General features: G+C 45.1%; 1 protein-coding gene across 6 annotated transcripts in view; it reads right to left on the bottom strand.

The window, feature by feature from the left end:
* Window positions 1-23,068, bottom strand: part of Slc35d4 (solute carrier family 35 member D4) — a 132,367-nt gene extending 109,299 nt beyond the window's left edge. For 2 of the 6 annotated variants that reach the window (XR_007234701.3, XM_087896255.1), the window contains exons 1-4: window positions 22,905-23,066; window positions 19,623-19,669; window positions 12,733-12,810; window positions 4,590-4,671 (exon numbers count right to left, since the gene is read on the bottom strand). Coding sequence is in view for 5 of the 6 variants with exons in the window: in XM_087896255.1 (XP_087752381.1) it covers window positions 4,590-4,671; window positions 12,733-12,810; window positions 19,623-19,669; window positions 22,905-22,976 (279 nt within the window). In the remaining variant the exon portion in view is untranslated. Of the gene's footprint in view, window positions 1-4,589; window positions 4,672-12,732; window positions 12,811-19,622; window positions 19,670-22,904 lie in introns of all 6 variants that reach the window. The other 4 variants (XM_085676314.2, XM_085676315.2, XM_048447966.3 and 1 more) reach the window with 4 other exon arrangements.
* Between the last annotated feature and the right edge of the window lie 210 nt (window positions 23,069-23,278).

Genomic DNA, 23,278 nt, shown 5'->3' with positions numbered 1-23,278 from the left:
TACTTACATGAACCAGTACCCTTCCTTACTGCTTAGACTAGAATGGGATTTTGAATAAAGTAAAAAGACTACGTAGTCAGACTCCAAGGTACACACTTGTACTCACAAAGATTCTAAGTGGCCAGGCTCCGTGGCACACACGTGCATTTACAAAGATTCTAAGTGGCCAGGTTCTGTGGCACACACTTGTAATCCCATCCACTGCTCAACTGACTAAAGATAGAGAATTGTAAGTTTAAGGCCACAATGGGCTACATAGGAAGGCAATCTTTAAAAATAGAGAAAGTCCAGGCTGGAGAGAGGACTCAGCAGTTAAGACACTTGATTCTTCCAGAGGACACAGGTTCAATTCCCAATACCCACATGGCAGCTCACAATGACTGCAACTTCAGTTCCAGAGGATCTGACACCCTCACACAGACATACATGCAGGTAAAACACCAACGCACATTTAAAAAAATAAATTATTTTAAAAAATTTAAAAAGCTTTTTTTTTGAAAAAAAAAGTTCATATGCATTAGTTCTTAAGGAGACCATTTGAAAAGGACAGCATACGACAGCTCAGAGGAGCTGCCACTTTGTGGGGACTGGAGGCAGGACTCTACACCTACGCCTCTTCCTCCATTAGGTCGTCCATCACTTGCCCCGTGACTATGAATCTCATAAAGATACAAAGGAGGGCTAGAGGGCTGGCTCAGTGGATAAAGTGCTCAGTGCACAAGCATGAGGACTTGAGTTCAGATTTCCAGAAACTACCTAAAAGCCAGGTGTAAATGGGGCACACCTGTGACCTAAAAGCCAGGTGTAAATGGGGGACATCTGTAACCTAAAAGCCAGGTGTAAATGGCGCACATCTGTGACCTAAAAGCCAGGTGTGAAGGTGAAATCTGTAACCTAAAAGCCAGGTGTGAAGGGGCACATCTGTAATTGCAGTGGTAGAAAGGGTGGAGGTAGGCAGATCCCAGGGTCTCACTACCCAGCTAGTGTAGCTGAAAGTGTAAGATACCACATCTCAAATGTTGTGTGTGTGTGTGTGTGTGTGTGTGTGTGTGAGAGAGAGAGAGAGAGAGAGAGTGTGCGTGCACACATGTGCACAGTGGAGCATGATAGAAGATTCCTATTGTTGACCTCCAAAATCCACATATGCACACACATACAGTGATATCTTACTTATGTTTTAATAAATAAAGGTTGCCTGAAGATCAGAAAAGCAAAACAGCCACGCCACTGGAGAAATCTCACCTCTACCAAGGCTGGGCGACAGCAGACTGAGCCCTGAGCCTCCGTCTCCTCCCGTTTTATATTCCCCTCTAGTGCTGGGATTAAAAGTCTTGAACTCACAGAGATCCATCTGTCTCCCAAATCCTGAGATTAAAGGTGTGTGCCACCACTGTCTGACCTCTAATGGCTTAGTTTTACCTTCTGGTCTTCAGGTTATACCCCAATATCTGTTTCTGGGTTTTATTGTTTGTGCTACCATTGACACACAACATTTGGGGTACAAATTCACCAAAAAGCCACTGGCACAGACTGGAGCTGCATGTGGGGCTCCGGCTGGTGAGTTTCTTTTCTTTTTTCCATGAGCCTCTGAATGAGTTTGGGATTTTTCTGTTGTAGCCTTCATGTAGCCCCCAACACATGTACTTTTTCTAAACAATCCCCTGTGCATTTTTCAGACAACCCCTCACCGCTCCACCCTGGGTTGTGGGCTCTCCCTGAACCTTGGGCTGCTGCCAGACTAGATAGCTACCGTGAAATCCAGCCAGGCTCTTACTGTTCTACACAGCAGCAATCAGCCTCACATCTTCATCAACATCGTCAGTAGATTTGGTGAGACAACTGGGAATTCTTAAAGGGAGGAATCAGTTAAAAGAGAGAGTTTCTTCCGACATTAAAAAAAAATGGGAAAACCCACTATAATGGAGGAATTTGGGGTCTCTCTGTGATAATATGTTAGGCAGTTTGAAAGCACACGATTAAATGAGAGGCGAGAGCCAGTGGCTGGCTGTTTTGCTTTTCTGATCTTCAGGTTGAACCTCAGTATCTTTCTCTTGGTTTTTATTATTAATGCTACACACACAGTGGGTACACCTACACACATATATGCACACACAAAGTGGGTACAACTACACACATATATGCACACACAAGTGGGGACACCTACCACATATGTGCACACACACACATGGGTACACGTCACACATATATGTACACACAAAGTGGGTACAACTACACACATATATGCACACACAAGTGGGGATACCTACCACATATGTGTACACACACACATGGGTACACCTCACACATATATGCACACACAAGTGGGGACACCTACCACATATGTGCACACACACACATGGGTACACCTCACACATATGTGCACACACACACATGGGTACACCTCACACATATATGCACACACAAGTGGGGACACCTGCCACATATGTGCACACACACACATGGTTACACCTCACACATATGTGCACACACACACATGGGTACACCTCACACATATATGCACACACATATGGGTACACCTCACACATATGTGCACACACAAGTGGGGACACCTCACACATATGTGCACACACAAGTGGGGACACCTGCCACATATGTGCACACACACACATGGGTACACCTCACACATATGTGCACACACACACATGGGTACACCTCACACATATGTGCACACACACACATGGGTACACCTCACACATATATGCACACACATGGGTACACCTCACACATATGTGCACACACACAAAGTAAAAGATAAGTAATAAAGGATAGAGAGAAAACTGCTCTAAACCTATGAAAAATCATTGGACAGAAAAGCATTATTTTTATAAGCCCAGTACCTGACTTCTTCAGACTTTAAACTTCTGTCACCCATAAATATCCAGTACATGGAGGGGAAAGTCAAAGCTAATGGAACCAGTAAGAAGGAGCAGAGAGAATGGGAAGAACCTGAATACTCCAAGATGGGCACCGAGGGGCCCTGTGGGTCAGCTCCATGCCCGCCCCAAAGTTCCCAACCCTCTAAACATGTCATTCCATCTCCTCAACAGTATAAATCATGAGAGAAAAGAAATGATTTAACTTCCAAATTACTTTCTCAACTGCTATTTTATAACTCTGAAGCTGTCCGAACAATACTGTTACCCAGCTAGACAGACTTTGTTGGTTTTACATCTGAGGTCTCAAGGACTAACGCAACAAAATAATAAAAAGACTAAATTATTTTGCAAATTCTGTACTTTTCCAAGAGGCAGATACAGTTATTTTCTGATAAATAAAAATAGAAGTTAAGATAAGGTGAGAGGAGGCATTGATACCATCTTGATTTATAAGTCCATGCGGTTTTAATGGACTACAGTGTAGAGTTCCGGGTAATGCATTGAGGAGCTCAGTCCTGAAGCAGGAAGGATGAGGAACGGGAAGACAGAATGGACAATTCATGTTACCAGTTCCCCGGACACTGCTCCACCCTATCCTACACTTGTGTTCACAGCTGCATCCAGCATCCCCTGGACCGTTGTATCAATGCAACCGGTGCTGTTGGACTTTCTGAGTCACCGGCTCCAAAGCGTGACACAGGGACTTCTTATCAGTTATGAGAGTTGCCCTTACCTTAGGCCTGTCCCATCTGGCTCTTAAAACTTAAATTAACCCGTTATATTAATCTATGTTCCGCCACGTGGCTCATTGCCTCCCTTCCATACTGTACATCCCATTTCCTCTGGGTCTGGCTCATGAATTCCACCTCTCTTCTTCCCAGAGTTCCTATCTCTGCCCAGAAGTTCTGCCTATCCTTTCCGGCCTAGTTATTGGTCATTCAGCTCTTTATTAAATCAATCAGAAGGTGCCTTGGCAGAGACACATCTTCACAGTGTACAAAAAGGCTATCCTATAGCAACCCATGTCAGAGCTGCTCGGTGAGGCCAGACTGCGGCAGACTTCACAGATGTTGATACTGTGTCTCTCTTTGCCCACCTCCGCCTTGTGAGACAAGCTGGCCCTGTCTTATTTTCTAATTTTCTTCAGTTCAACAAAAGTAGAAAAAAAAATGCTTCGTGTTATCTCAGGCCCAGGTTTCTCTGTCAGGGTTTGGATATCAAGGGTCCCCTCAGAAGGGCTCACACACTGCAGTCTTGGTCCCCAGGTAGTGGTACTTGTTTGGGAAAGTCTGGAAAGTGTAGGCAGCAAGACCTCCAGTAAGTTGCTGGGGACAGGCCTTTGAAACTTACTCCTGGCCCTCCATCTTCTATCTCGCTGTCCCCATCTGTCATGGGGTGAGCAGCTCAGCAACATCCTCCGTTGCTCTGATGCCCAACACCTAAGAGGCAAGGACTCAGTCTGGGACCCCTTAAAATAATGAGCCAGAATGTATTTCCTTAAGTTGTTCCCTGGGTGTTTCGATTACAGCTACAGTAAGCTGACCAACAGCTCTGTTCTCTGATCTAATTTTACGTTCAAGATGATGTTGGCCCCCACTGATGCCAAGTGCAGTAAATTAAAACACAAAAAAGGCAACAGGGAAAGAGGGGTTGTGCACCCCCCCAACACACATACACACATCTAATACTTACCAGTCTGGACAAAGCTCTGGACCCTGCATAGATTATACCCACTGACAGCACTGAAGCAGGAAGCCATGCCAAAACATTAGATCTGAAAAGAGGGGGAGAAATTATAATGCTTTTACCACTTCATGTTTGAAAAGAACTAGCTGGAAGGGTTGACCCTCAGAGGCACCAATGTCTTCCAACACAGTTGTCTAAATATTCTTGCTGGACCTGATAAGTGAGGTGTGCTCTTTACTAACTGAGAAAGCAGACACACACACACACACACACACACACACACACACACACACACACACACACGAAGGCTTCTAATATATAATTGTCATGTAACATCTATTTAGCATTCAGGAAACCCCCAAACTGAGCATGGACAGGCCTTGCTGCAGGCTCATGAGAGGACACAGCTGATTTTCTCCAAAGGCAAAGATTTTTGAGCACACCAGTAATTTTGTGTGTGAGCGTTCTACATGTACACCTGCAGGCCAGAAGAGGGCACCAGATCTCATTACAGATGGCTGTGAGCCACCATGTGGGTGCTGGAAATTGAATTTAGGACCTCTGGAAGAGCAGTCAGTGCTCTTAACCTCTGAGCCATCTCTTCAGCCCCCCACCAATAAAACTTTTTAAAAGACTGTTTACCTAAGATGTTTCAAACAGCTCCACAGAATCACAACTTTAAAACAAAAAAAAAAATTAGAAAAAAAAAAGGTTTTTAAATAATAACCTCAAGAGTTCAGAGTGGTCAAATTCTGGCAAGGTACATGGTACACAAACATGAGGGTCTGTGTAAGATCCCAGTACCCATGTAAAATCTGGGTATGCTGGTGCACCCTGTAATCCAGTGCTGGCGTGACAAGAGGACCTTTGGAGCTTGCTAGTCAGAATGCTGAATCTGAGGGTTCCACGTTTAATGAGAGACCTGTCTCAAAAAAATAAAAGGTGGCCTTTAATCCCAGCACTTGGGAGGCAGAGGCAGGTGGCTCTCTGTGAGTTTGAGGCAAATCTGGTCTACAGAGCAAGTGCCAGGACAGCCAGGGCTACACAGAGAAACCCTATTTTGAAAAACCAAAAAGATAAGATAAAAGGTAGACAGTGATTGACAAAGACACCCAAAGTCAACCTCTGGCCTGTGTATACATGTGTATGGTTAAGACTATCAACCAAACACTCTTAATTTCTTACAGAGGGAAAGCATCCCCATATGTCCATTCTGCTCAGGACTTTGAGTCCATCACCCACATGCCATATCCATAAGGAAGTCCTACCCTCTCACAGAAAGGTGTAGGAAGTGCGGCTTAGAACAGGCGTTGGATAAACCAGGACTGCCAATCACGTGGACCTTCAATGGAAGGATGCCTGGTCATCTGGGACGCCAGAGGGAAAAGTGGCCAATCAACCTGGTGATTCTCCCGCTAGTCTATGAGCCGGCCTTCCTGAATCCCCTGAATCCTGAGCACTGTTCAGGCCCTAATCCTAGCTTAGTCTCTAGTGAACAGAGCACATCCCTATGAAAGAGGCACCAGGTTCTCTGCATCCTCCACCAGCAGAATCTACCTTTACACTTACCACAGATCCTTCCTCTGGCCCTAGCCCTGATCTCTGTTTATAAGCCAATAGAATTCATTCTTATTGCAAAGGCCATCAGTCACAACTTCCACTGTGTTTAAATATGTGAGGAAAACGGACGACAGGTTCAGTGCCCGAAGTGTAGTTGGTTGTTTGACTTGTACTCCTGCTCTTTAGTTCTCCGGGGGCCGCCACCCAGTGCCCAATAAATACAAAGGGGGGGCTTATTCTTTCTTATAAATGCCCAACTTAGCTTGGCTTGTTTCTAGCCAACATTTTTAAAATTATCCCATCTACCTTTTGCCTCTGGGCTTTTACCTTTCTCTATTTCTGTATACCTTTCTTTACTTCTTATTCCATGTCTTCTTACTTACTTCTTACTGTGTGGCTGGGTGACTGCCCTTTCTTTTCTCACTCCTTGATCCCTCTCCTTGTTCTCTTGCTCCTTCTTCTCTTTTTCTCCTTCTATTTATTCTCTCTGCCTTCCAGCCCCACCTATCCTTTCTCCTGCCTTGCTACTGGCCATTCAGCTCTTTGTTATACCAATCAGGTGTTTCAGACAGGCCAAGCAACATAGCTTCACAGAATTAAACAAATGCAACATAAAAGAATGCAACAGGCTGGAGAGGTGGCTCAGAGGTTAAGAGCATTGCTTGCTCTTCCAAAGGTCCTGAGTTCAATTACCAGCAACCACATGGTGGCTCACAATCATCTGTAATGAGATCTGGTGCCCTCTTCTGGCCCATAGGCTGGCAAACCACTGTATACTTAATAAATAAATAAACTTTTTAGAAAAAAAGAATGCAACACATCTTTGCATCATTAAACAAATGTTTTACAGTATAAACAAATGTAACACATCGTAATATTCTACAACAACTGGAGGCCTTGACTCAGTACTGGCAATGAAGGCACTGTCAGCAAGGCAGTGGTGGTGCATGCTTTTAATCCCAGCACTTGGGAGGCAGAGGTTGGTAGATCTCTGTGAGTTTGAGGCCAGCCTGGTCTACAGAGCTAGTTTCAGGACAACTAGGGCTACACAAAGAAACCCTATCTTGAAAAAACAAAACAGATGGGGGGATGGATAGATGGATGGATGGATGGATGGATGGATGGATGGATGGATGAAAATGGAGCTGCTCCGAGTTTTCATTCTCATCTTTTCCCAGCTCACTTTCCTGCCAGTGGAAATACCTGCAGGAACTCCCAACAGAAAGACATCGTGCTGGGAAGTGAGCTGACATCAATAGCACTGCTGTGATGCTGACACCATCCTCTGTTCCACCTTCTTCTCTGCCTCCGGCCTGAGACCAGACAGCCTGGCTACTGACTCTCACTACCAACTTCCCTTCATCCTGTAAGGTCTAAGGGGCTCCTTCCTCTGGCATTTTTGCCAGATCATGGGTAGGAGCTTATGGAATTGAGGGAGAAGAAAAGGGAGAGGGTTAGAGAGAGCTCCAATATAACAGGAGGGTCCCAGAAATAGGGCTCCTTTCAAGCTGTTAGTCTGGGGGGCTTTTAAAAGAACTTAGAGCAGAAACTAGAGTGGGTGTGGGAGGAGGGTGAGCTGTTAGTTCAGGGCCCAATGAGGTGGGTACCCAGGAGCCTTCTCTCACTTCCAGTCACACAATCACCAAGGCCACAATCAGACGTGCTTATTTAGGAGTGTGTAGGCTAATTTTATGTCATCTTGGCACAGGTTAAAGTAATCTGAGAGGAGGGAACCCCAATTGAGAAAATGTCTCTATAAGATCCAGCTGTAGGGAAGCCTGCAGGATATTTTCTCAATTGATTGATGGGGAGGGCCCAGCTTATGGTGGGTGGTGCCATCCCTGGCCTGGTGGTCCTGGGTTTTATAAGACAGAAGACTGAGTAAGCCATGAGGAGCAAGCCAGTAAGCAGCTCCCCTCAATGGCCTCTGCATCAGCCTCTGCCTCCAGGATCCTGCCCTGCTTGAGTTCCTGTCCTGCCTTCCTTCAGTGATGGACTATAATATGGAAGTAGAAGCCAAATAAACCCTTTCCTCCCCAACTTGCTGTTGGTCATGGTGTTTCAATGAAGCAATAGTAATCCCAACTAATACCAGAAGATAGCAAAGAAACAGGAAGCAGAACCCTCTCTTGATGTTCTCAGAACTGCCGATTTGGATCCCTGCCCCACTTGACCAGTTCCTATCCCCTGTTCTCACCAAAAGTTTTCCACTCACACAGATGCACACTAACCCCTGGTCATGTTCCTACGGAACAGTCAGTAAATACAAGGTGAGAATCTCAAGTCAAGCCTACCCAGCCTAGGCTTTCAATCATGCCTTTGTACTATGCCCACACACCCATTGTACACTAATGGGAGACAAGGCTATCGACAGGTAAGCTGCAAGTAAAAAAAGCTAACACAAACATATTCTCCATTATCACAGTCCTGCCTGCAAAAATAGATGTCTACATCCCCAACAAAAAGATGAACAGAGAAAGGAGCATGCCATCCCCACCCTCAGGGGCCAAGAGATACTGCAGATGGTGGCCATTCCCCTAGGAAAAGGCTTTCCCAATTCTCACTTGTCAACTAGGTTTACAAGAATCAGAAGCAACAACACAAACCCACAGCAGGCCATGCGCCAGAGTGCAGGACTGAACCCGCAAGTAGAGCGTTGATGAGAAAGACACGGGTGTCTATTTTGCGCAGGCAGCTGACTTGGCTGCAGCAGCCCAGGGCTTTGGAATGTAAGGTCAGTAAAGTCCCAGACCTCTGTACTCAAGTCCCTCTTAGAATAAACAAAGGAAACTCCTGCTGAGTTACAGACTCCAAGAAATGAATCTGCACTGCTCACTGTGGATGTGAGAGAAGGAAAACAACCCTAAGGAATGTCTTATGTGCCAATCCTTACTCTGAAATACAAAGACACAGCTTCAACCGGATACAGAAGAGACTCCTGGGAGCCGTAGCAGGGAGGCCCAGTGAGCACTCTGCTCCAAACATCCAGCCCAGGCACTGACCAGCCATCTCACTTGGGGCCAACAGGAAAGAGCACGTTGTGCTCATGAGACAGTGGCTGCCCCTCAGCCAAAAGGGGTGCAGGCATTTTCCTGAGAACTTCAGACACCTTCAGAGGCTGTGTAACTGGCCTGGCAGGGAAGAAGACATTCAAGGGACACCTGTGTCCCTGACTTTATCAGACTGTTCAAACGACAAATTCCTTCAGGAAACTGGAATTAGCTAGAAGTCTCAAGCTGGAAAAACAGAGTGCCTAGGCCATCCAGAGGAGAAACTTTTTCTACCAGAGAGAAACGTACAACCTGTCAGACGACCTATAGGAGATAGAACAGGTCAAAGAAACATACAACCTGCCAGATGACCTACAGAAAATAGAACAAGAAGTCAAAAGTGGGCAGGGCCACCCATTGCCAGGACAGCTAACTTAGCTATTTTAATTGGTTTACTGAGAGCAGATGCTGAACATGTGTTACTGGAGCACAGGCTGTGACCCTAATCCGTAACAGCTGGCTCTCGGGATTCTTGGCTACTCTGAGCAGTGAGAAAATGCCATCCTCCACCACACTCTAACGTTAAGAAAAACACTGTAGGCCTAGTGTGGTACACACCTACTGTTGGTAAACCAAGACCCAACCCCATTCCAGCAACAGACGCTCCCCGAGCCTGCACCGCTCAGCACCAGAAGCCATGTTGTCACCACCCACCAAATGTGGCACACTTCCACTGTTACCAGAGTCAGGTATCCTTTCTAGAGCCTGCACCTGCACGGCTTCTCTTCCTTTTCCACCCTCTCTCAGGCGGCCTGAGACACACCCTGCCCCAATAAATCTCTCTTATGAGGTCTATTATGCAGTGTGATCTTTGCAACATTTCTTGCACCCCCCCCAATCACCTAGGAGGCAGAGGCAGTGGATCTCTATGAGTTCAAAGCCAGCCTGGTCTACACAGCAAATTCCAAGCCCACCAGGGCTACACAGCATGTTCCAGGCTGGCCAGGGCTACACAATGAGACCCTGTCTCAAAACAAACAAACAAACAAACAAAAACAAAAACAAAAATAAAACCACTGAAATTATAATCCAGGCCATGCCCAAAGGGGAACACCTGGGAAGTACACTCCCAGTGTCCAAATGTCACATATACTAACATTTTGACAATAATGGGATCCTGTTGCACATACCGTCTCATAATCTACTTAATTTCACAATTTCCCATGGCAAAAAGCCACACCCAATTTACTGATAATTGAATTACTGACCATTAACTTCATTAATAATAACTGAACAATACCAATGAATAGTGAGTGGCACACGCCTTTAATCCCCGCACTGGAGAGGCAGAGGCAGGAGGATCTCTGAGTGTGAGGTCACCCCAGTCTATGGAGGGCCTATGGTTGGATATTTAAGGTTTTTTTTTACTATCCTGATGCTGTGTGAGTATTCTTGAATATATTATTTCCTCACGTGTGTGACTTTTTAATAGTATTCAGGATAAACTCCCAGAAGCACTACTGAAAGATGCAGGCCCCGAAGTTTAACTTGTAGAGGGTACTGTGAACATCAGGAACAGAGGCGCCGCCTGCCCCCACTTTTAATCCATCATCTGGAGGCTCTGGCCTGTATGTCCGTTAAGTCTTTCATTACCATACTCACCCACAAAGGAAACAAAGCAGAATTAAAGTCTGTGGTGATCCTGGCAGGGTCTCAGGGCCCTTTGGCATCTGGGCCTCTCGGGAATTGCTGAGCCAGTGAGTGTGTTCATGTGCACATTTGCATGCACACATTAGTATGTGTGCATGAGAGTAGGGGAAGCAACACCTGGCTGGAGGGACTGCATGTACTGCCTACCACACTGAAGGACCTCCTGCCTAGGGCTCTGCCAGGCCCCCTCACTGACTGAGAAGTCCAGATACTGCATCTCATGTGAATCCTGGGTCTGTTTTCCATCTGCATGCCACCTGCCACCACCAAGAACTGTGTGAAGTTATGGAATGTGTTGGCATACATCATAAAACTGTTGTCACTGAGATGAAGCTAATTAAATTAAATCACTGTTTTTCAAATAGAGCATGCCTTATTGAGAGAACATCTGCTCCCTGCAAACACTGCAATGTTTTGTTATGGGTGCCTGGAGGGCTCCTCAAATGGAATTCTCAAAAATTCTGTATTCTGCTGACATCTAGTGGACCTAAAAATAGCCTCCAGTACGAAAATAAGAAGGTTCATAGGCGGACCACCGGCATTGCCTAGAACAGTAACTGCCTACCACTGTAAAGTCAATACTTGTCTTACAAGCAAAAGGATCTTACATAATATTTTTCTGTTCTGCGTGTATATATGTGTACATGTTTGTGTGTGTACACATGTGTGCATGTGCACGTGAAGGCCAAAGGTCAACCTCAGACATCTTCCTCAGTCATTCTGCACCTTACTGTCTTCTGAGGCAGGGTCTTTCTCTGAAGCTGGATATCACAGATTCTGCTAGGCTGGCTGACCAGTGAGTTCCACCCTGCCCCTGCCAGTGTTGGAGTTACAGGCATGCACTTCACTATTTTTTAGTTCACTACTTAGGGCAAAAGTAAGAATTAATAAGCCACTCTTCTAGACTAAATCAGTATCTTATGCACAACATGAATAGTAAAATAATAAAGTCAGGGATAATGGATAAAAAGAGGCCGTTTATTAAGGGAGCAAAGAGAGGTGCACAGGAGAGTTTGGAGGGAGGAAAGCAAAGAGGCAAATGATGTAATTAAATTATAATCTCAAAAAAAATTTTAAAAATTTTAAATAAAAATAAGTTTAAAAAAATCTAAAGGCCATGAGTTGTTTTCCCATGCACTCTGCTTCCTGCTTGTAGACCGAGATGTGAGCTCTAAGCTCCTCCTCCACCAGCCTCTGCACAGACATCATGGACTCTAACCTTCCGGAATGGTAAACCCCAAATAAACCCTTCCTACTGTAGCTGCTTTGGTCCTGGTGCTTACCACAGCAACAGAAAGTGACGAGAACATTGGTATTGTTCTTAACTGCTCTGTAAGTAGAAAATAATAATAAAAACTCCCACTGGGCAGTGAGTGGCACAAGTCTTTAATCCCAGCATTCAGGAGGCAGAAACAGGTGGATCTCAGTGAGTTCCAGGCCAGCCTGGTCTACAGGATGAGTTCCAGGACAGCCTGGTCTACAGGGCGAGTTCCAGGACAGCCTGGTCTACAGGGTGAGTTCCAGGACAGGCTCCAAAGCTACAGAGAAGCCTTGCCTCAAAAAACAAAAACAAACAAAAAAAAATTCAAACAAACAAAAAATTTCCCAAAAGATATTTAAAGCTCCTCAGTAAGCTCTCTGTGGTGGTCTTCTTTAGCCCTAAGACAAAGGCAAATTAATACGGTATTGTGATTGTGCCTAATAATTTAATCTCATACTGGTGACACTTTCAAGATTTATCTTACTATAAAATCACTGAATCTCAAGGTTGGAAAAGAACTAAGAGACCAAACAACTCAAGCACGCATTCAAGTTTCCTGGTGCAGTATAACACATATGTAAAGCAAGGGTACGTGAGTCATGAGCCAGTTACACAGAGGCTAGGATACCTTAAACTGCTGTTGATCTCCACACAACCCAGTTTCCATGACATATGAAGCAAAAGTCCACCGATGAGTGTCTGCCACCTGGAACGGATGAATGTCCAGATGAGTTACTCCAGGCCTACAGAGTCCAGTGCCATCCGGCCAGGACAGACCTGCTGACGGCCGCTAATCCCTATCTCCAACCCTTCTACACCTCGCTTTTCCTGTTTTCCCAGCTCTTCTCTAATTCTGTAGACAATTTCCCATCTCTCCTCCTTTGAATCCGGCTCGTCAATACGTGCTGATATTCTTGTTTGCCTCTTCTCCTTCTAGACATTTCCTGAACCTCATTCATAGCCACAGGTATGGACGACTTCCAGATCCCTGTTCTCATCTAGATTCTTCTACCCTGAAATTCCATAGCCTCACAATCATGTCATATGCAAAATGATGTCTCAGACATTCCCTGAGCCTGGTCATCATCCTACTGCTCTTAGCCAGTGAGCTAACGTAGCACCTCAACCCTTCTCCCTAGCCCTTCCTCCGGCTTCATCGCCCTCGTCTACTTGGCAAAATCGTCATGACTGTATTTTTCCCCATAACAGTGTTCACATCCTAAGCCACCTCCTTAGTTTTGTTGTAATTTAGTCTTCCCTATTGTGCCCTTAGTGGTGTAGGACAATTCTGTATTCTGTCAATTACATTTTAAGTAAGTGCTGATCGGTCAGTAGCCAGGCAGGAAATATAGGTGGGACAATCAGACAGGAAGTAGAAGCAGGGCAAGGAGAACGGGAGTATTCTGGGAAGAAGGAAGCTCTTTCTGCAGTCCTGCCCAGATCATGAAAGAAGCAGGATGTGACCTGCCCTGCTGAAAAAGGTACTGAGCCATGTGGCTAACATAGATAAGAATAATGGGTTAATATACATTACAAGAGTTAATAAGAAGCCTGAGCTAATGGCCAGTCAGTTTATAATTAAACTTCTGTGAAATTTTCTTTGGATGCTTACCAGCTATGGGAACTGGGCAAGACAGAAACCCCAACAAACTGGCCCTCATGTTACACCTTAGCATCCTATAAAGACCCCCAAGGGTTGCCCCCACCATCCATACCTTGGAGCAGTTTTTCTAAGTAGCTAGTCAAACCATGTCACTTACTTGTTTTAAAAATGGTTGAGTCTTCCTCAGCCCTGAGACCTTAGCCCCTTCACAGCCACATACACCTGGGGTCATGAAGTTCACTAGAGGCACAGTGCTCTTAGCAATACAGTCAGGGATAGCATGTTAAAACATTGCCCTCTCCCACTGTGCAAAGCACATTAAAATGTCAAACTGTAACCCCAACACTTGGAAGACTGGGAGGGAGAGATGGCTCTGTGGTTAAGGGTGTTCCCTTCTCTCCCAGAGGGCCCTCTTTCAAATCCCAGCACCAAGGCTAGGGGCTCATAGCTGCCAGTTCCAGGAGACCCAATAGCCTCCTCAGTCACTGCACACACACATATATACGCGCATGTGCGTGCGCGCGCGCGCGCGCGCGCGCGCACACACACACACACACACACTTATAAAAATAAACCTTTAAACAGGGAGGGGGGTTGTGAGTTCACCGGCATCTCCTGGAGATGATAGGTAATAATTACAAGTATTCTCTTCAGTGATGTTTCTTATCCTTATTCTGGGGCTCTAAGTAGTATTCAACTTCTAGAGCTACCCAAATGCAGCAAGTCCCCATGTCCCCTTTAAATATTGCACACATAAAGGAGCCCCTGTTTGCGAAGCCATCCATGCATCTCGAGGATTCATAGTGGGTCCAGGACTCCCTCAGCCTCGTGCAGCTAACATCTTCCTGACAGGTTTTAGTACTGTCCTTCTACTTTCCACTGATTGTAATCTGGACGTTCTAATTTACCATGATCATGGCCACGGCCCACCGACGTCCAGGGGTCATATATGACGGTAATCTGACCTCTTAGGACACTCTCAGTGTTGAGCTTAGTCACCTCTATACTCTAGATGACTCATACATTTTATGACTGTATTTTAGTCCCCAATGACCTGAGACAGCTCACCTCAGAAATGACTGTATTATACCTATGTGTTATGATACTAACTGAGAACCCTTCATCTTCAAGACAAAGTCTCTTATGCATGACTCCCAGCCCTCGTGACTTGGGCCAGTCCCCTCCACCCTCAAGGACATGCTCTCACTCTGCCTTGGGGATTCCCAAGGCACACAGCCGGCAACCTTGAAATATGCCAGGCTATTTCCTTCTTTATAGAATTTGTGGCTACTACCCCATTACCCACAGTAGCCCTCCTTTCCTCATGCTTTAGGAGACAACTGGTCAGTAGTAAGAACTATTGCTTTGCTGCCAGCCAAGAATGGAGTAACTAGCTCATGCCGTGAATCAGCCTGATCTAGAGCAGAGGTCTGAATCTGGTCGGTTCGCCCCAGAGACATGCAGTAGTGTTTGGAGACTTTTTTAAGACAAGGTTTCTCTGTGTAGCCCCGGTTGTTCTTGAACTCACTCTGTAGACCCAGCTGGCCTCGAGCTCACAGAGCTCTGCCTGCCGAGTTCTGGGATTAAAGGCGCTCACTCATCACTACCCCTCAGCTTATATTTACACTTATGTTTATAGTTAACATATATATTATTTTATGTGCTTGTGTAGCTTGTCTGCAGTCCCTTTGGAGGTAAGGCATGGATGTAGGATCCTCTGGAACTGGAGTTACAGATAGTTATGAGCTACCATGTAGGTGCCAGGAACCGAACCCTGGTTTTTCACAAGAGCAATGAGTGCACCTGTGCAGTGGTGGCGCACGCCTTTAATCCCAGCACTCAGGAGGCAGAGTCTGCCTGGTCTATATAGTGAGTTCTAGGTCAGGGCTACACAGATAAATCCTGTCTCAAAAAACAACAAAAACCAAAACAATGTGGTAAGATGGCTGAGCAGGTGACAGCACTTCCCACCAAACGTGAGGACCCACACGGAGGAAGGAGAGAGCCAACTTCTGGAAGTTGTCCTCTGACTTCCACCCCTCAACTCTGGCACATGTACACACAAAATAAATAGGTACAAATAAAAGTAAAATTTAAAACGAGCAATGAGCAAGCACTCTTAACCACAGTCATTTCTCCATCTCCCAAACATATTTTTAAAAAAGAAGCATAAAGGAGAAGGTCTATGCAAATTTAAATGGCATCATGCTTTAAAAAAAATCAGCCCTAGATCTTTCCCCTAAAAGAATTAACAAAAGCTACCCAAAAAGGACCACTGAAGATGAACTATATATTGTTTTAAGGATCCAAAGGCAAAAGAGAGAATTAAGCAATAAATGGGAATATTAAAAGTTGGTTAACTATTGAGGGAGGTATAATTTTCTCAGAGTGATCATATGCTTAATTAAACTGACAAGAGCTAGAAGCTTTATCAAACATCGAGGAATAATTATCTACATGGTATCTTCATGGAGTAAAATAATCATAAATGGAAATGTGATATAAGTGATCACAAAAGAAACATGTTTATCAATAAAATAAAGCATTTAAGTAATAAAATTATAAATAAAAGGTAAAAAACAAATTGCAAAAAAATTTCCAATGAAAATCATGATCAAGAGGTAGTACACTTGGGACTGGAGAGATGGTTCAGTGGTTAAGAGTACTGACTGCTCTTCCAGAGGACCCGGGTTCAATTCCCAGCACCCACATGGCAGCTCACAACTGTCTGAAGATCCAGTTGCAGGGGATCTGACACCTTCACACCAATGCAAATAAAATAAAGTTAAATAAACCATAAAAAATTTTAAAAAAAGAGGTAGTACACTTTTATTTAATTTTTTATTTTATTTTATATGTGTGTGTGTGTCTGTCCATGTGGGTGTGTGTGCTCAAGGGGACCAGAAGAGGATATCAGATTCCCTGAACCTAAAGTTACAACTAGTCTCAAGTTGGCCTGATATGGATGCTGGGAGCTGAATTCTGGTCCTTGCAAGCACTCTTGACCACTAAGTCAGCATCTCCAGCCCTGGTGGCTATACCCTTAAAATGTAAAAAAATAAATAAAAATGTACTAAAATCAGGCCTGGTGGCTCAGGCTGAGGCAAGATCACAAGTTCAAAACCTGCCTGGGCTACAGAATGAGTTTAAAGCCAGCCTGAGTAACTAAGCAACGTTTTAAGGGCTGGTGGTAAAGAGCATCTCCTAGGCCCAATCACCTGCACCAAACACAAAATGCACCAAATTAATAAGAAAAATGCTACAACCTCAGTGGAACTAAGTGGGCAAAAGACACAAATAGAAATTCACTGAAAGTAAATACTAAGTGCAAGAAAACTATCTGACTTCATGAATAAGTTAATTTGTGAACAAAAGTATGTTATTTGCGCATGAAATCTGGAGAAAGGAAAAAATAAGAGTCATACCAGTTTGGATATGGTATTACAGGAACGTACATAAGCATGCAAGGTTAAAAGGTAAACTGGGGCTGGAAGGAGGACTCAGTTGATAGGAACACTGGCTATTTTCCTAGGGCTCTGTTCCCAGAACCCACAACAGGCTAAATTCTAGCTCCAGGAGATCTGATGCCCTCTTCTGAACTCTGGGGGCAGCAAGTACATGGTATACATACATACATACACACAGACAGACAGACAGACAGACAGACAGACAAAAATTCATGCACATGAAACAAAATAAATCTTTAAAAAAATAAATTGATAAATTATTTTTAAAAACAATTTTCTATCAGGCATGGTGGCCCATGCCTTTAATTCCAGCACTTAAGAGGTAGTGGCAGACAGGCAAACTCAGTAAGTTTGAAACTAACGTGTTCCACACAGCGAGTTCCAGGACAGACAGCCAGAACTATGTAGAGAGACCCTGTCTCAAAAAAATAAATAAGAGAAAAGAGCAGGGAAGAAAGGAAGGGAGGGAGAGAGGGAGGGAGGGAGGGAGGAAAGGAGGGAGGGAGGGGGGGAGAGAGAGAGAGAGAGAGAGAGAGAGAGAGAGAGAGAGAGAGAGAGAGAGAAGAAAGCTAAAGAAGTTTGTAGGACCCAGGCCTGAGAAGCTTAACAGGAGCAGAGCACCCAGAGGAAGTTCTTAACTTCCAGCCATTATCACCTGCCAGTGCAGGATCCAGAGGCGCTGAGCTTAACGGAAGACTGGAGCTCAGTAGTTTACCCTGAGGCCATACCTGATTGCAGGAAGGACCACAAACTGAGATTACCCAGACACCAGGTCATCCAAAGGAAATTCCTAACGTTCCAACCATTGTAGATAGGATCACCTGCTAGCACACATCCCTCAGGACACCCCTAGACAATCAGGGCTCCTGAACCTTAGAAACCCCTCACCCCCACCTTTACTACTATAAAAACCCAGCTATAGGGAGTTTGAGAGATGGCTCAGTGGTTAAGAGCATTGCCTGCTCTTCCAAAGGTCCTGAGTTCAATTCCCAGCAACCACATGGTGGCTCACAACCATCTGTAATGAGGTATGGTGCCCTCTTCTGGCCTGTAGGCATACACACAGACAGAATATTGTATACATGATAAATAAATAAATATTTTTAAAAAAACAACTATAACTGAGCTCGGAGATAATCAAATCTCCGATTGATTTATCCCAATACATTGAACACAAGGATAGCCCGAGTTTGCAAACTTGTTTAGAATAAAGGCTCTTTGCTTTTACACACGCGACTCAGTCTCCTTGTTGGTTTTGGAAGAACTTTGCAAATCTGTGCATAACAGTTCTTTTACCAAATTTCTTAAGTGGGAATATCCAGAAAGTCATTCCAAGTTTTACAGGTTCACATACAAAAATGTCTGAGGCCTTCAGGCTTCCTGGGGAGGGACATGAGTCAGTGTCTGCCGAAGAGAAAAATCCAACAGGTACAGTCTATCCTGTATGGATCCTGACCTAACGGCACTGAGACTTCTATGACTGCTATCTGAGTTGCTCTTCTGGAGGACTCAGAGCCTTTGCACAGACACACCTGGCAAACCAGGAAGGTCCCAGGTGGCTGAGAAGGGCCTTCAAACATCTCCAGATAAGTGGTTTTGGCAGGCAGAACCTGGCTTGCTAAATTAGGTGTCTTTTGTGTAACAATAAAGAGGCTTTTACAAAGCCACAAGGCAGTCAGTCAGTCACCAGGGGCTATTTCCCTGCTGTTGCTGCTGCTGCATCGTTAAGCAAGCCGGAGTGACCTTAGTAACACAGAACACCAAAAGCCTACTAACAAAACGGGTGAACTATAGTGTCTCCAGCTGCTGATGAACCTATGTGTTCAGTTGGAGCCTCCAGGTTGCCCCTGTAAGCTCAGGAAAGCCCCAATCCTCCTGCTCAGAGAGTTCCACATTTGCACCAGCCGCTCATGGTTTTGATTTTACCATATGTGGGCACAGACCCAGCTTGTGGAGAAACATCAACACCCCTCACCTACAATCTATAAAACTTCCTGCCCTGGCCTGGGGACACAACTTCCCTGGCCTGGTTCTCGGAGGTCAGTGACCCTGCCCTGGAGTTGCTTTGTTCAGTTCAGCTGCTGTTTTACTTCTTCAGTTTGTCTTGATCTGGCCTGGGTAGGGAGGAGGTAGAAAACCTAGTGTAGTTCCTAAAACTGTTTAAAGAACACTCTAAGACACTTTTGGACATTTCCTACAAATGCATATGCAGGTAGTTGAAGATATTTGCCCTGGGAGCTGGAGAGGTGAGTCGTTAAAAATTCTTGCTGCTCTTGCAGAGATTTAGAATTCGATTCCCAACACCCGTGTCAGATGGCTCCCAACTACCCGGAACTCCAGCTACAGTGCCTTCTTCTGGCCTCCAAAGGTCATGCATGTGTCATATACACACAAATACACACAAACATATTTTAAAAAACAAAATCTGGGGAGAAAAAAGATACTCACCCTTGGAATAATGTAGGATAGGTGAATTTCAGGACCGACAGGACATACTGAAAACAAACACAAGACTGATGAACATTTTAATTGACAGAGGATTAATAGAGCATATAATAATATTCCTACTGAAGAAATCTGAGTATTCTATATAAAGGCCTTCATTCCCCCAAGTTATGAATGGGCAAAAGAATGGCCTTCCAAGTTATACTGAAGGGAACAGCTGGGGTAAGATTATATTTTTGTTTTGCTTGTTTATATTACTGTTTGCTTGTCTGTTCTTAAAAACAGGATCTTATCTGTAACCCACCCTGACCTAGAACTTGCCATGTAACCCACCCTGGCCTAGAACTTGCTATGTAACCCAGGATCCCAGTAATCCTTTGGCCCTGGCTTGCTAAGTACTGGAATTACAGGTATACCCTGATTCAATTTGTATTTATATTAATACTTTCTTTTTTAATTCTTTGTTGTGTATAATTTATTGATATAATATACATATGTGTACATGTTCATATGTGTGATTGTGGCTTAGCACATGTGTGGAGGTCAGAGGACAACCCTAGATGTTATTCTGCCTTCCACCTTGCTTGAGATAGGTCTTTTGCTATTCACCATTGCATATGCCAGGCTAACTGGCCCATGAGCTGCTTCCTATCTTGCTATAGGAGTGTAGACACACATCGTCACATCAGGCTTCCCTTGTGCCTGCCTCCTATCTTGTTTCAGGGGTATAGACACACACTATTACTATTACTAGGTGGGCTCTAGGGATCTGAACTCAGGTCCTCACACTAGAAAGGCAAGCACTTTTACCTGAGCATCTCTCCAGTCTTTTTATAAGTCTTTTAATTGGATTTATAGACCTTTATAATGAAAGGATTGTATTTTTGTCTTTGGAGATATCTTTTTCTACTATAAACACTTTAAGTTTATTTATTTATGGTCTAAAGCCATCAAATACTTTAAGAAAGGACTCTGTTAATTCTCCACACTATCTGAAAAAAAAATGCAGCCAAGCCAGGTGCAATGGCACACACCTTCAAGCCCAGTGCTCGGGAGGCAGGTGCAGGAGAAGCTCTGTGAAATCAAGGCCAGCCTGATCTACAAAGCTAGCTCCAGGCCAGTTGAAGACACAGTAAGACCCTGTCTCAAAAGAAAGGAGAGAAGGAGAGGAAAGTAGGGAAGGAGAGCGGGGAGGGGAGAAAGAGGGAGGGATTAAGCAGTAAGAATCAACGGTATTGAGGAAGGTCATAGAAGTACCTTCCCTGGCCTACCCTCCCTGATTAAGTTCCTCCGTGTTTCAGTTACAGATCATTTCCCGCGCTGCGTTCACTTGCACCGTTCAGTGTGCCCCACCCTACCATTCCCTGATGCTTCTATTCTGAAGTAGAGAAAGGATGAGGTGAGGCCTGGGCATGGCCTGAACACCCACAACAACTTTAATTACGATACCAGTATTTACTCAACGTGTTGTGTGCTTAGCTTTAGTTCACAAACTAAGGGAGATCTAAGACGCTGACGCTCCGGTGGAGTGTAGGTCAGTGGCTGAGCATATAGCTAACATGTGAAGCCCTGGATTCTGTCCTTAGTACTACAAAATAAAACAAAGTACTGAACCTCTCATCTCTTTTTTTTTTTTTTTAAGAGGCAAAAGCAGTGGATCTCTGAGTTTGAAGTCAGCCTGGTCTACACAATGAGGTCCAAGACAGCCGGGGCTACACAGACAAACCTTCTCTTGAAAAACAAGAAAGGAAGGAGGGAAGGAGGGAGGGAGGGAGAAAGGAAGGAAGCAAGGAAGGAAGGAAGGAAGAAAGGAAGGAAGGAAAAGGAAAGAAAGAAGTCTATTGGTTGGTAAAAGGCTCAGAGGTTAATAATGCTTACAGATCTTGAAAAAGACCCCTCTTAGATTCCCAGCATCCACATTGGTTGGCTCACAACTACCTTTAACTCCTTCTCTAAGAGTGCCAATGCCTCTGACCTCCTCAGGCATCTATCCTCACACACACACACACACACACACACACACAGAGAGAGAGAGAGAGAGAGAGAGAGAGAGAGAGAGAGAGAGAGAGATGCAATTAAAAATAAAATAAATATTTTTAAAAAGAAGTCTCTGACAAATTGAACGTTAGCTCTAAAATGTCTCTGAGCTAGGTAATCCCCACACTCAGGAGGCAGAAGGAAGATTCCAACCCAGCCTTGATTACACAGCAAGGCCCTGTCTTGGGGGGAAAGGGGTAGGGCTGGTGAGATGGTACTAACCACCAAACCTAATGACCTAAGTACACTCTGAACTGATTTCTGCAAGATGCCCTCTGACCTCTACCGGTGTCCCATGGTAGGTACAACCAACACATACAAACATTGAATAGACAAAGGCTGGAGAGATGGCTTGGCAGTTAAGAACACTGGCTACTCTTCCAGAGGACCTAAACACATAACGGCTCTCACAACCATCTGTAACTCCAGTTCCAGAGAACCATATGCAGTCTCGGCTCTGCACACTACAACACACAGACATACATGCAAGCGAAACAGCCATATGCATAAAATAAAAATAAATCTTTTTTAAAAATTAAAATAATAATAATAAATAATAATAGCTGGGCGTGGCGGTTCCACTACAAATCCCACAGAATTTGGGAGGTAGAGGCAGGAGCATCCACTAAACTTAAGGCAACTTCCCACTCTTATCAAAATAGGAGTTTCTGCCTCTCAAGATTTTAAACCCTTGGATATAGCGGAAATACTTGAAAAGGAGATAAAGACTAGATGAGTCAATCAGTGAGGTAAGGGCTGATAAATTAATCTTTTACACTGCTTCTGGAACTTTGGGTCCTGGGGCAGAAGGCTCTTGGGGGCGGGGCAGAATGTTTCTGATACCGTCAATTCTTCTTTCCCTGAGGGAAGAGCAGCAACTGCTTGCTTTCTGTTTGTTTACGTATATTTGTATTTATTAACTTGAGACAGAGGTTCAAGTAACCCAAGCTGGCCTCAAACTCGCAAGGTAGCTGAGGATGACCTTGAAACCCGCATCCTCCTGCCTCCACCTTCCAAGAGTTGAGAGTGTAGGTGAGTTTTGGGGATGGAGCCCGAGGCTTTGCGCACGCACGACCACATCCTCCTTTTGAAGACAATCCTCCAAGTCGGAAACGAAGTTCCGGGGAAGTGGACTCAGAGTCGGTTTCCTCGCGGTCCCCATCCGGACCAGACAGCCCGGAGCAGCTTCTGTGACGTGGACCGCACGGCTCGCAGCCCACGCGCAGTCGCGGCCGCCCGCACGCTCACCTTGTTCGTGAGGTGAGAAGCCAGGTAGCAGGTGCAAAAGGTGAAGCCGAGCAGGGAGCGCCTCCCGTTCATCTGTCAACTCGCTCGGCTCCCCGGGAGAGGCTGCGCCCACCGGCCGGACCCCACCCAGCCACCTCGGTCTCCGCCGCCCCGCCACGAGGCTCCGCTCCGCCAATCAGCGAGCAGCTCGCCCGGGCGCCGCCTCCTTAAAGGGACCGCTTCTGCTAGGACGCCTCAGCCTCGCCTCCGGCCTGGGGTCCTCCGGTAGGCGAGACCTCTCTAGCTGCCAGTGGTAGAAAATGGTGGAAAAGAAAGTAAGCACGTTACCGAAGACGTCACAGCATTCCTTTATGGTTTGAAGAAAAAATAGCCAT

This window comes from Myodes glareolus, chromosome 13 (assembly GCF_982192425.1).
Source record: "Myodes glareolus chromosome 13, mMyoGla1.1, whole genome shotgun sequence".
Classification (NCBI taxonomy): Eukaryota; Metazoa; Chordata; class Mammalia; order Rodentia; family Cricetidae; genus Myodes; species Myodes glareolus.
This window is presented reverse-complemented; position numbering and strand designations above follow the sequence as displayed.